This window comes from Globicephala melas, chromosome 10 (genome assembly GCF_963455315.2).
Source record: "Globicephala melas chromosome 10, mGloMel1.2, whole genome shotgun sequence".
Taxonomy (NCBI): domain Eukaryota; kingdom Metazoa; phylum Chordata; class Mammalia; order Artiodactyla; family Delphinidae; genus Globicephala; species Globicephala melas.
Genome location: NC_083323.1, coordinates 57,543,001 through 57,555,390, shown reverse-complemented (window position 1 = coordinate 57,555,390; position 12,390 = coordinate 57,543,001). Strand labels below are relative to the sequence as shown.

Below are 12,390 nucleotides of genomic sequence, written 5' to 3'. Positions count from 1 at the left end.
GGGGAGGGGAGAGGGCTTTCCTCTTTCCTTGCTGTTTTCCTTGTCATCCCTCTTCTGTCCACTCCCCCACTGTCTTGGGCAGATCCATGCATAAGCACAGATGCATTTCAACAGTCCTGCTGACGGGAGTCCTCATCTTAGCAGGTTTCTACTCCCCGGGGACAGTAACCACCTTGACTGTTAATGTTTGGTTCTGGAAATAAACAAAATGTGAAGCTGCTGAGGTACCTTCCCTGGAGTGCCTAGAATCTATCCATCATGATTAGACAGCTGAAAACATGAATGTTTGCTTCCTGGGAAAATATAGATTCCTAGTCCCTTAAGAAACTTGTCTTCTCTTTGATTTCTTCTCAACTTGCAGCATCTCATAAAAGTTGCTGAAGGCAACCTTCAAGCACATGCCTGTGCACACAGCCCCACACACGTTCATCCAACTATTTTCCTCATTTCCAGGCTCTCCAAGTCATGTATGCATTTACACAAAATACTTTTACTGAATATCTACTATGTGCAGGCATTGTATGATGAACTGAGGACACAAAGGTAAAGGGAACGCAGTCCTTGCCCTTGAGCAGCACAGGATCTTCCGACAGGAGATGGACATCCACACAACGATTAAATTTGGTAAGGGATGCATCAGTGATATGAATAAAGTTGTATGAAAGCAAAGATGAGGAAGCATAACTCTTGGGAGGATTAGAGGGAAGAATTTAAAGAGGACGTGGCAGGAGTGATGGGTTTGAAGGATGAATAGAAGGCCTGTCAGACCAAGAGGAGACAAAGCTAATGCCATGTTCAAAAAATGGTTGGGAACTCCCCTGGTGGTCCAGTGGTTAAGAATCCACCTTCCAATGCAGGGGACGCGGGTTCAATCCCTGGTTGGGGAACTAAGATCCCACATGCCGCGGGGCAACTAAACCCATGTGCCGCAACTACTGAGCCGGTGTACCACAACTAGAGAGGCCGTGTGCCACAACTACAGAGCCCATGTGCTCTGGGGCCCGTGCACCAGAACTAGAGAGAAGCCCGCACACCAGAACTAGAGAGAAGCCCGCGTGCCACAACGAAAGATCCTGTATGCCGCAGCTAAGACCTGACATGCAGCCAAAAATAATAAATAAATAAATATATAAATAAATAAAAAGAAATGGTTGGAGGGTCAGAGGAGGATGGACGTCTGGAAATGAGACTGAGATGGCAAACCGGAGTCAGGAAGTTATGCTACACTAAGTAATTTGGATTTTATTATGCAGGGAATGCAGAAACATGAATATTTTTAAGAGAGGACTGACATGGTTAGATCTATGTTTTAGATTGGTAAACTGGCTCTAAAAAGGGCTGAGGATAGGAAATTCCCTGGCGGTCCAGTGGTTAGGACTCCACGCTTTCACTGCTAAGGGCCCAGGTTCAATCCCTGGTCAGGGATCTAAGATCCCTGCAAGCCGCACAGTGTGCCCTGCCCCCCACCCCGAAAGAAAAAAAGGGCTGAGGATAAAGCAGGGAAACCGGCATGGATAAAGGCAGAGGCAGTGGGGTTAGAAAGGAGGTAACAGAGAAGGGCAACAGAAACCTAACAGAGGCAAAATCTTTACCACTACTGATGTCTTTTGAGGACAAGACCTACAGAACTTCTAGGACGAAAGTCAAGCAATTCTTCAGAGGCAGAAGGATGGTGAAATAGAGGCTCGCTGGGTAAAAAGAACTAAATACTCCTCTGCTAAGAGCACAGCAGAAATATATGGAGAAGGTTACACAGTAGCTCAGGAGAGCTGAAGGGTGGTTACCAGGCTGGCATGTGGAACATATGTTCCTTCTCAGTGACTGGGCTCCAGAGAAGCAACTGCAGCAGTGTCTCTTAAAGTTCTAGCCTATTGGCTGCTACCAGTTAATTACAGTATTACAAACTCTAAGGTTCCCTCTGCTCTACAAACCCTCTTTATAATCTCAGGGGCCACAGAATGAAAGCAGCCATCATCCTTATTTTAGTACATAACCTGAACCTGGGTTGATAGGGATGTCCCACCTCGGTCAGAAATCAGATAAAATAACCTAATCCCAATCTGTTTTTTTTCTATTAGGAAAGAAGGTTTGAAAGAAAATCAGAGAAGGGACTCAAAAGGACAATGGATCCAAGAAATCAAATTTCCCGTCATCTGGCTGTGTTAGTGTTTTGTTAAAAGGAAATATCAGTGATGTTTTGCAGAAGATAAGCAAGAAATGATGGAAGGAGAGAAGCTGTGTTACCTGGCCTGGAGATCCTTCCTGCACTGCCACCTTTACTGCTCCCGATGCTGTCACCCCGGGTGAGGATAGAGATTCCACTGAAGCTGCTGGCTTTGGTGACAGGGGGCCGCATGCTCCGGACAGAGCCATCAGAGTCCGTGCTGCTCCAAGGCCGTGGCTCCAGGGATTTGAGTTCGCTGTCTGTGCTGCTCTGGCGGCTGCTTGAGGTGCGGCTCAGCCCCTCACGGTTCCCCCTGCATGCAGAGATCGCAGTTGTCAGAGCACCCCTCACCTACCACTTCAGCAGAAGGGCTACAAGAGAGTTCATTTCTATTCTCTCAGTGACAAAGGAGGGGTGAGGGTTGGGGGAGGATGGACACTAACTTCTTGTTAGTTGGCTGGCCAACCAAGACTTGATGGGAGCAGACACAACAAGATCCAGTACAGTAACAAAGAGCACAGAGGCAAATCTGGAAGACAGTGAACTGGCAACTAATTCAATACATCAGACCAGAGGTGGACGGGAAACCACGTACATGATGCTGAGATTGGCTGTGGTCTCTTCCCCTGGCCCTTCAGGGATCCCACACATGCAGTAAATAGTGGGGAGCAGAGGGGTACCAGTTCCTTCTGAGAGTTCTTAAAACAAAAGGACTCCTAGAAGTTACTATCGCTGGAAGGCAGGAGTAGCCAATGACATGGATAAATCCTACAATAGGTCTTCCATATAACACATATCTGAGCCAGCAGAGGTGCTGCTTACGGTCACTTTTTCAGGATTGGGAAGAAGAGTATAGTGGACTAAAGGGGCACTCAGTCTGATAAAGAGAACTCGGTCTAAGAGTCTGGAATCAACCCAACCTGTTTTGTGGAAGTTTTGTGTTAGTATCTGAGAACAATTGGTTCCAGGGTCTCTAAAGGCTGACATCCTCAGCAAGATCAAGCAAACATGCCCTTAGGAGTCAGGATGGCAAAGAGCAGGGGGCTGACTGCGCCTAGATGCTTCCATATTAATAACCCTATTGCCCTAGGCAAGGCACAAGGCTATTGAGAAAAGTGATTCATCCTCTCTTACTTTACTCTGGAAACATCAGGGTTATCCTGATGCTAAAATCACTGTTTGTGATTCTAAACAGCTGTACTCCTCAAGATATATGAGGCTAGCCTGAAAACCCTAAGTCTTGTTGAACTCTTACTGCTTCTTAATCAATAAGCACCCAAGAACCAGGAATTCTCCTTTCAGATCCCCCACCCTCCAACAACTAATGACCTAAGAAAACCAAATGACAATTATAAAGATTTTGGTATGTATACTGGGGGGCAACTGAGCAACAATCATAGTAGCTTGGGTTCCCTCCTTTCCACCACCATCCCACCCAAAGCAAATAGAAAACCCTATCCCAACCCTGGTAGCTTCCAAGACATTAGGCTCAGAGTTATTCTACTAAAGAAAGGTATTTTTCTTAAGGGACTAATGTTAAAGAAAATACCTTTCTTTATTAGAATATCTATTCCAAAGGTACTGTAGGGAAAATGGGCAAAATATATGCTAGGATCACTATTTTAGTTTTTAGCCAATCACGGTGGGCTAAGAACACACTGTCATAGCTGGTTAGGGACATGCTAATTCTCTGAATTCCAAGTAGATGTATATATAATCTCATTGCTTCTCTATGTATAGTTAGAATACAGAACTGGAAAATACTTTACCCCTTTCTCTTGGGGATGTCAAAAGTAGAATGGGAAACAAGAAATAAGTATAAATCAGGGACTCTCCAGTTGTAGAACCGACCTGAAGTGAGAGCCAATGGCTCAAGTTTACTGAGCGGACTCAATAAAGATGTGTGGGTTTGTGTGATATGGGGATACAGCAGTAGCAATGAATGAGGCTGCTCATTAGACATTAGAACTTGAATTTTGCAAGACAAGCCCTAATGGCCTTTTATACCTAAATCAAACATTTGGACAATTCTGCCATTTACTTTCTTCTTCTACCAGGGATAGACAGGGAATGAGTCAACTTTAAACCACTCTGGGAAACTTGAGCCAAAGTACTGATCCAATTCCCCGAAGACAGTAATGGCCAAGTGCTCAAATGTGGATTGCCTGATGATCCTGTGACTTACCTGGGTTAGTACACTACACCCCTGAGAATTAGAGAATCTGAGTCTGGGCTAGGAAGAGAGATCAGTTCTCTTTCTCTTGCTCTACAACTAAACCTAATCTCTAGTCATGGTTTTGTACTTCACTAAAAATAAGGCAATTAGGGAAAGTTTACCAGATTTAATTCTGAGCAGTGGATTGGGTTGTGTTATGGAGGTGAAGGACAGAGGACATTCACACTTCACAGTCCTATGAAATCAGGAGCTGACTTTGTTTCTACAAGTGAATTTAGTGCTGGTGAAAAGTCCCATTTATTGGGTCTGGGGTAGACAGGCCTGTGGAAGAGGTGACAATAAATATCAGTAAGCCTCGGTGTGGCTTATTTATCAGTGGAGTAGAATCTTCCAAAGAATAGGGAAGTTGCCATAGTTACTGCCAATGTGGATGATGGAATCTGGTGTTATGAGCGTTTGTTTCACACACCTGGGAAGAAAGGTTTAAAGCAGTTAGAGAAGATCTGCTTCTAATCATTTGAATTCTGGACTAGTACCCAAATAGAGAAAGAAGTTACCCCCTTAAGAGTCAATGGAGCTACAGTTTAGATGACCTAGATCTTTAATCAAAACTCAGTATGGAAAGCAGCCACTTAAAAGGAGGTCTGCATAGGAGAGGACTGCACCTGCTCACTAGATCCTTCAAGCTATTGTCTGCACAGTTTGATGTAGTTTGATGCTCCATGGCACTAATAAGGCCATCATTCTCAGCAGTGAATTAATTAGGGGTGATGTTTGTAGGGAGCTGGTGTAGTGTGGCGAAAAGAACACGGGACAAAGAGTCAGTCTCAGTTTTGCCATTAATAGCCATGTAAACTTGGGTTAGCTACTTAATCTCTCTGCTTTTGTTTTCTTACATGTAAACCAGCTTACCAAATCAGGATACTGAGAGAATTCAATCAGATACAGTATACTTCGGCAACCATAAAGCACTGTGCATTGTCACACGCAGGAGTTAATTTAAAACTTCTGTTTACTATAGGTATTCTGGGATGTTTATGGAATATGATTGTTTTTTTTTAAGGGGGACTCCACTATCTATCTTGACCACCACCAACAATGCAGAGCCCTTCTGCCTGGGCTTTCAGATGGACCTCAGGGCAGCCTGCTCCAGGAAAAAGAGTTCAGAGATGTGGAAAGGGAGATAAATCCTCCATCCCAAGAAGGGGAAATCTTGCTATCCCAATTTCCACATGATTTAACTAGCTTTAGAAAGGACAACAGGGAAAGGACTACTAAAGTACTGGGAATGAGAGCTCTAATATGTGTTAATCAGCTCCTACCAAGCTTAGGATTGAAAAAGAGATAAACCCTTTGAAAAGGGTGAGACCTGAATCCTAGTATTAAATACTCAGGTTTTCTGTACTCTATAGTTTTTCTATTGGTAACATGGAAAGAATATACTTAAAATGAGTTAGTGCCAGGATGCGGTCCTAAAATGCTTCTCTCACCACTGCCTTGTGTAATTGTCTGGGGTGGGACTGAGAGACTGAGAGGAAAGGGTGATTCTCATGACTGCTTTGTGGAAAATGGAGAATATGAGGCACTGGAGAGGTTAGTACAGCAGTCTTCACCAACATTAAGGATAAACCATGGACAATCATATAAAAGACATGCTCTAAGTCCATTCTAAGGCAGACAAGTTCTTTCTGAGATCATCTTACGCATTACATTGTCCCAAAGAGAAAACTACATAGACAGAGGTGTTTGTATGTTTTTTTATATGGATGTGTGTATTATTCTTTCTTAAGGATACAAAACATTCCCTATGCCGGGTCAGGGATAAACTCTTCACATCTTTCCATAGATTCGGAAAAGGTAGCCAGAAGACACCCGTTCTTTTACCTCAATATATATATATATGTTGAAATCCTCCAGAAATGCCCAATTCCAGCAAACTTCTGGGATAGAGCAGTACCTATCCTAGACATACTTATTTGGTCCCCTTCACCACCTATCCAGGACTTACAATGAAATCAGCAACAATAAAAATAAAGTCATTGAGCAATAGCCATTTTTTTCCTAATGGGGAAAAATATCCAATGTTGCAAATACCACAAATTGACTTATTCCACAAGCAGCCATGCATGGAGCAAACTCACTCCGCTGAAAAGATTAGAGCAAAACAAAATAAAATTAAAAAAACAAAACAAAACAAAAAAACAAGGAGAGATATAGACCAAACAGAGGTACCTAAAAATTTGCCTTCTCTTGTGAGAGCTAGAAGAAAAGGCTTCTTTGGAGAGTCTGTTGGTTAACATCAAAGAAAAGCATCATTACAGGATTATATTAACCTCACTGACAAAGCTCAATGAAAAGCAGGGAACATGCTAAGTGGTACTAACCTGATGTCATTTAGATATCCGTTCTGGCCAGTCTAGGTGAAGGGGAGAAAACGGAAAATAACTTATAAGAAAACAGCATGGCATAACCAAAAAGTGTGTCCATGATGCTATGAATACCCAAGGTCCTCAAACCAAGCTCAACCCCAACAGGGAGAGAGGGAACAGCGACAGGATGACCCACACCCACACACCCAGTCTGACTTCTCACCTTTAATGGAAAAGAGCATTCGGCATTTTTAGCCTTCCCACAGAGTGTTTAAAAAGAGAGGTCAATAAAGGTAGGAGTATGGAAAGGAGAAAGGAAAGTATTAACCTAACTATTATTTCTTTTTTAGCTCTAAATTTACTCTCTCTAGAGGTAAGCTGAGCATAACAATTGGTGTGCTTGGTCCTAAAGAGTGTATTCAAAGGAAGGGAAACGGGACACAAGAGAAAGAAATTTAGTTTTTTTGGAAACCATCCTCAATGACTATCCCACTTCTGTCCTCTACACTGGCCAAAATGAAAGACATTCTGACCTGAGACCCAAGGGGAGTAAGAAATTGGGGAAGCAGGTACTTTTCAGAGCCTAGAAAAAATGAGAAAATTAAAAGCCTGAAACATTCCTTTTGGGGATCATTTCCTGACAAGGCCATTGAGCTGCTGAGTGAAGTGAGCATTATGGTGGACTCCTGAGCCTTAGAAAAAGGTAACAAGAGTATTTAGCTGCTGAGCACAGGGGGCTCCATGCAGAGCAGAGCCTATGTGGGGCAGCTTTCCCAATATACAGCTCAGGCTCCAGAGGAGGCTGCAGCAGCAGCATTTCCATCCAAACACCCTTCTTGCCACTCCCCTTTTATTTGGACCGCCTCTTCCTCCCCTCTGCTGCAACCTACAACTCCACCCTTAAGCAGTTCCCTTTGACTGGCCAGGTTCTTTCCTCTCCACATGAGAATCTTTGGCATATAGTGGGCTTTGGCCATTTTTCCTTGCCTAGACCTTTTGAGATTCCTGATACCTCTACCACAGCAAGGGTTAGGAAGTGCTGAAATGAAAGTGATAAATCCATAAGGACTTAACAAAGAATACATATATTAGTAGAGGCTTGAGAGACTAGATATCAGAGAAAAAAGGAGAGAAGAGCTAACTTTGACTTTGTTATGGTTGTAGATAGATATATTCCAGTGTTGTTCATAACAAGCACTAATATCCTATTAAAAGTTGCTTGTGCTTTCAGAATGGCTTTGCTAATGGCTGGCATGGTGGGAAAGTCATTTTCCATGTGTCAGTGAAGCAGAGGAGCATATCACAGATAGCTATGCTATGATGTCACTGGAACTTCTTAATCTAAAGAGCCCAGAGCAGAGCAAGCTATTAAGAGGTGGTTTACTTTAGGGGTTAAGAGCGTGGACTCTGGAGCCAGACTGCCTGAATTCAAATACCAGCTCTTTCACTAACTAGTGGTGTGATCTTAGGTTACTTAACCTCTCCATGCCTCAGTCCCTCATTTATAAAATGAGGAAAATAATGTAACCTATCTCACAGGCCTAGTGTGAGGATTAAATAAATTAATGTGCACAAAGTGCTAAGAACAGGGTCTGAAAGATAAAAAGCACTATATAAGTGTTTGCTATTAACATCCACCATCCTGCCCTGTCCACAGTTTAGGGTCATCACCAGCCGTAGTCATGTACAAATGACCTCTCTCCTCTCATTCCACTCAACTGATTTGCAGATAAAGTTAGAAAACCGTCTTTGGGCTATAGCTGGATAATTTGGAGGATGGATTTTTCTGACTCAGAATGGAAGACTACAAAACATAAGATAAGAAGATTCCTTCTCCTTGGACTTTGGGCCAGAAGGTTTGTTGTGTATCTGTCCACAGTGAGGCTCCTTGGAACACTTGGGTCTCCTGAGACAATGGAACAAGTTCACAGAGGAGTTCAGTTTTCTAGAAGTTAGAGACAATATTTTTCTGAACTAGGTGATGATGAGAAGATATATATATTTTTGTCTTGATGAGGGAGGGGAGAGTGGGAAAATGGGAGGCAAGTAGTGTCTATCTAAGTATATTGATTAGAACTGGCCATCTTTTGATGACAAAGGGAGGCTGGCTCTTCTTCCTCTGTTTGCTACTTTGACTCTAAGATAGTGCTGCTATCTGGATCATACATTTTCCGGAGATTTGTTTCTCTCTTGACCTTCCTGAGTTTCTCCCATACTTCTGTTCAGTCTGGTAGGCAAAGGCCACCAGATACAGGGGTACCAAGTATATCTGATATGGCCCACAATTCTTAAGAATAAAGTTGCCTATAATAATCCATGTTGCCTTTTGGCCCACGGAGCAGTCCTACTCTAAGAAACAAGGTAAGAAATATAGGAAGGAAGAGACTTCCTATTCAGGTCGAGACTGTAGGGAATAGTGAGTGGTACCCTCTGTGCATGTGGAATGTGGAGCTCAGAGAATGGATGCCACATCTGTGCTCTGATAATCACCAACATAGCCTAAAAATGAGCCTGGCCAAACAAGATGAATGTATAGGCTGTGTGGACACTAAGTCTTCCACTTAGAAGCAAAGATGCCTAAAATGGACAGCGGAAGTGAACGAGGGTAAGCAGGAGGGTTTGACGGGCAAGATTCAGGGCCCTTCCATAAGCCCTGCCAAAACCATTTCTATTGTCAGTCTAATCATATCTACCAAATTCAGCCACTCCATTTGTTCTCTTTATATGCCACATGCATTAAAAATAGTAAGAATAAAAATCTGCAGCTTCCTAATAAGCCACATTTAATTTTAGAGATCAAATATGGGACTGGCTGATGTTGGTTAAAAACAAAAGCAGAAAAAAACAACAAAGCATTTATGGAGGTTTCATTCCATTCACAGTTCCAAAGATTAAGAGCTAAAAGCTAGGGGCTGACAACTCTCAGAAGCTACACTTACCTCTCGGGCAAATATTCTCTCTCGGACCCTTTGATATTCCTCCTCTCTCTCTTCTATTGACTTGCTCCTCCTTCCATCCTGCAATGGAACTCTGATCTAGATCGATGAGCAGAATTAAGCTAGTTAAGTTCTCCTCGTACTGCAAGCTCACTGCACACCAGCAAGGAAGAGAAACCGGGAGAGTTTATAGTTGCCATCAAAAAAATGGAAAAAAAAAAAAGAAATAAAATTTCCAGTGTTGGACAGGTTTCACTGGGTACATCTGACCATGCAGTTTGGGAGATCAGGTTTTCTGGATGGTTGGGGCCTCTCCATCTCCCCACCCCCCCAACCAACCAGAGTATCAAGAACAATAACTTTTTATAAGGATTGGGTTGCTTCCTTGTGTAATCAGGTACTCTCCAATCAGTAAGGATGAAGAGAATAGCCCAGGGAATAAAACATTGCTTTGGAGGGAAAGCAAGGGATAGGAGGAAGCTAGAGAGGGAGAAGAAACAGGTATTTAGCAGAGCTAAATTTAGAAGAGTTTTTACAGAACTAGCACCTGACATTATCCCTTTTTTAGTCACTAACGCCATGGCCTGTAGAACCAAGTCACACACAGCTCAGCAAAGAGGGCCTTGGAAGTGAAATCCCAAGGGCGAAGCTAAACTCAGAGCTTAAGCATTTTTCCTCATCTTAACTATAGCTACTGGAGGGAGGGAAAGAGAGAGAGTTTACAGAAATAGAGAAGAAAGAGAACAGAGCAACACAAAGAAGAAAAGAGAAAGAAAAGGAGAATAGAACAGAAAGAAGGATGGACAGAGAAAGGACCAGACAAATGAGATACGGTAGAGAAAGGGGAGAGGTAGAACGACAGAAAGGGATAAGAAGTAAATGGAGGACAGAGAACCTTACACTCTCTGAAAAATGCAGTGAGGTGACTAGAGGGGATGGCTGGCCAGACCACCACCTCTGGCTAGCCTACGACCCAACTCTCCACCACTGTCTTTTCCTCTTAGCCTGTGAGTTGTGAGCACTGTCCTGGGTAGGATGTTATAGTGTCCTTTTCCATACTGCTCTTTAAGGCAAGGTGCTCTGAGGGAGATAAGTCATTAAATGCATGTCATCAGGTTATAAAAGATTCTGACCTTCCATCCAGAGGCTTTCAAAGTTTCAGATGAAGCAACCAAGGAGACTGCTCCTCTAGGCTGATCTTCCTGGACTTCACCACTCTCCAGAGGAAAGCATAACTTCAGGAGTATCAACTTTTGACTAGATGTAGTTCTCACTAGCCTAAATAACCTAAATTCTGCTAAACGTCCTTTTACAAATCCCATTCCAAGAAGACATAGGACCTCGAGGTGCTTTACTGTCCTTAGCCCCTAGCACTGGTAAACCAATGGCAGAATAGGAAGAGCGTTGGGCTTTGAGGTCAGGCAGAATCTAAGCTCTGCTACCTCTGAGTAATGTCACTTAAGGCAAGTAACTTAACATCTCCTAGCTCAGTTTTCTTATATTTGAAGTGGGGCTAATAACCCCCATCTGGATTGGGTTGTGTGGAGGATTAAAAGAGATAATGCATATAATGTGTTTAGAACAGAGGCTAGTTCAGGGAAAACACTCAATAAAATAGCAGTTACTGTGTTTATTATTAATATTACCGACAGACAGTGCATAGAGCCTATCCTATTATGGATCAAGCCTGAAGCTGAGAGATGAAAAGTTCACAATAGGGAGAGTTTCCATTCCACCCCAATATGCCTCTAGGCCTGAATAATTCCTGATCCACAGAAAAAGGGTTTTGGGAAAATGGAGAGAAGGGCATCAGGATGGAAAGGCTCTTTCTTGTTTTTTAAATTTTATTTGTCTTTTTGTATGTTTCATTGTTTCCAATCTGACCCAGCATGTTTGTCCACGATAGATAATGGCACTTTTCTCAAAAGGACTCCCTCAAATACTCAAGTAGCAAGCAGGAAAAGTCCTGGTCTCAAGACCATACAATATCCAGAGAAAACTAATTTTGACTCTAGAGGTAAGATATTATTATAGTTATTATTAATTAGCAAGACTAAATATTGGCTTTACCCAACCATATTCTTTAAACCTTAATCCTGGTTCTCTACCTAACCTCCTTTGGAGGCTAAGCAGAAGCAGGCTGGATCTTAACCCCATGAAGCTAGGAAAACTAACCCCCAAACATCACTATCTGAAGGATGGGCTAGAAACCAGGGCAAAAGCCAGGCCCATAAATGAAGGGATGGGGCAGACTTTTCACTTCTTATTCCCACAGGAGTGGATCAAAAACCTGCCTGAGGTTCCCAGCATCAAAAGCCAAATTAACTCACTCACCTTGGTGGAAGAAGTTGGGAAAAGAATAAGGAGTTTGCAGAAAGGGATCAGAAACACCTTTACAAGTGGGTAAATTAGATAACAATTTTGCAAGTTCAAGGCTAGCCCTGAGATAGGAAGAGTGGAACTGGGATAAAGTAGCTTTGGGTGGTTCCCAAAGAAATCCAGAACTATTAAAGAAAAAAAGAAGGGAGCCATCAGCTGAATCAAGGCTGAAGCAGGGAGGGACCTTGCTTTGTCCCAAAATGAAGTGGAGTTAGAAGTCAGTGGCAGAACCAGGGAGTTCCAGGCCAAATGAGAAAACCCAGCAAACCTCAGCACCATGTCTCTCTGGGGCTAAGAGGGTGGCATTTAGCTCAACAAGTGCAGTTAGTCCTCAACATTAAGCCAAAGCCAACTCAGTATAGCTCA

The 12,390-nt window shown here is 42.9% G+C and overlaps 1 protein-coding gene across 21 annotated transcripts in view; it reads right to left on the bottom strand.

The window, feature by feature from the left end:
* Positions 1-12,390, bottom strand: part of R3HDM2 (R3H domain containing 2) — a 147,249-nt gene that overhangs the window by 21,635 nt on the left and 113,224 nt on the right. For 10 of the 21 annotated variants that reach the window (XM_030866542.3, XM_030866539.3, XM_030866551.3 and 7 more), the window contains 4 exons: positions 9,649-9,744; positions 6,725-6,756; positions 6,573-6,626; positions 2,245-2,477 (listed from right to left, as the gene is read on the bottom strand). In XM_030866542.3, coding sequence (XP_030722402.1) covers positions 2,245-2,477; positions 6,573-6,626; positions 6,725-6,756; positions 9,649-9,744 — 415 coding nt within the window. The remainder of the gene's footprint in view (positions 1-2,244; positions 2,478-6,572; positions 6,627-6,724; positions 6,757-9,648; positions 9,745-12,390) is intronic. The other 11 variants (XM_030866538.3, XM_030866547.3, XM_030866549.3 and 8 more) reach the window with 3 other exon arrangements.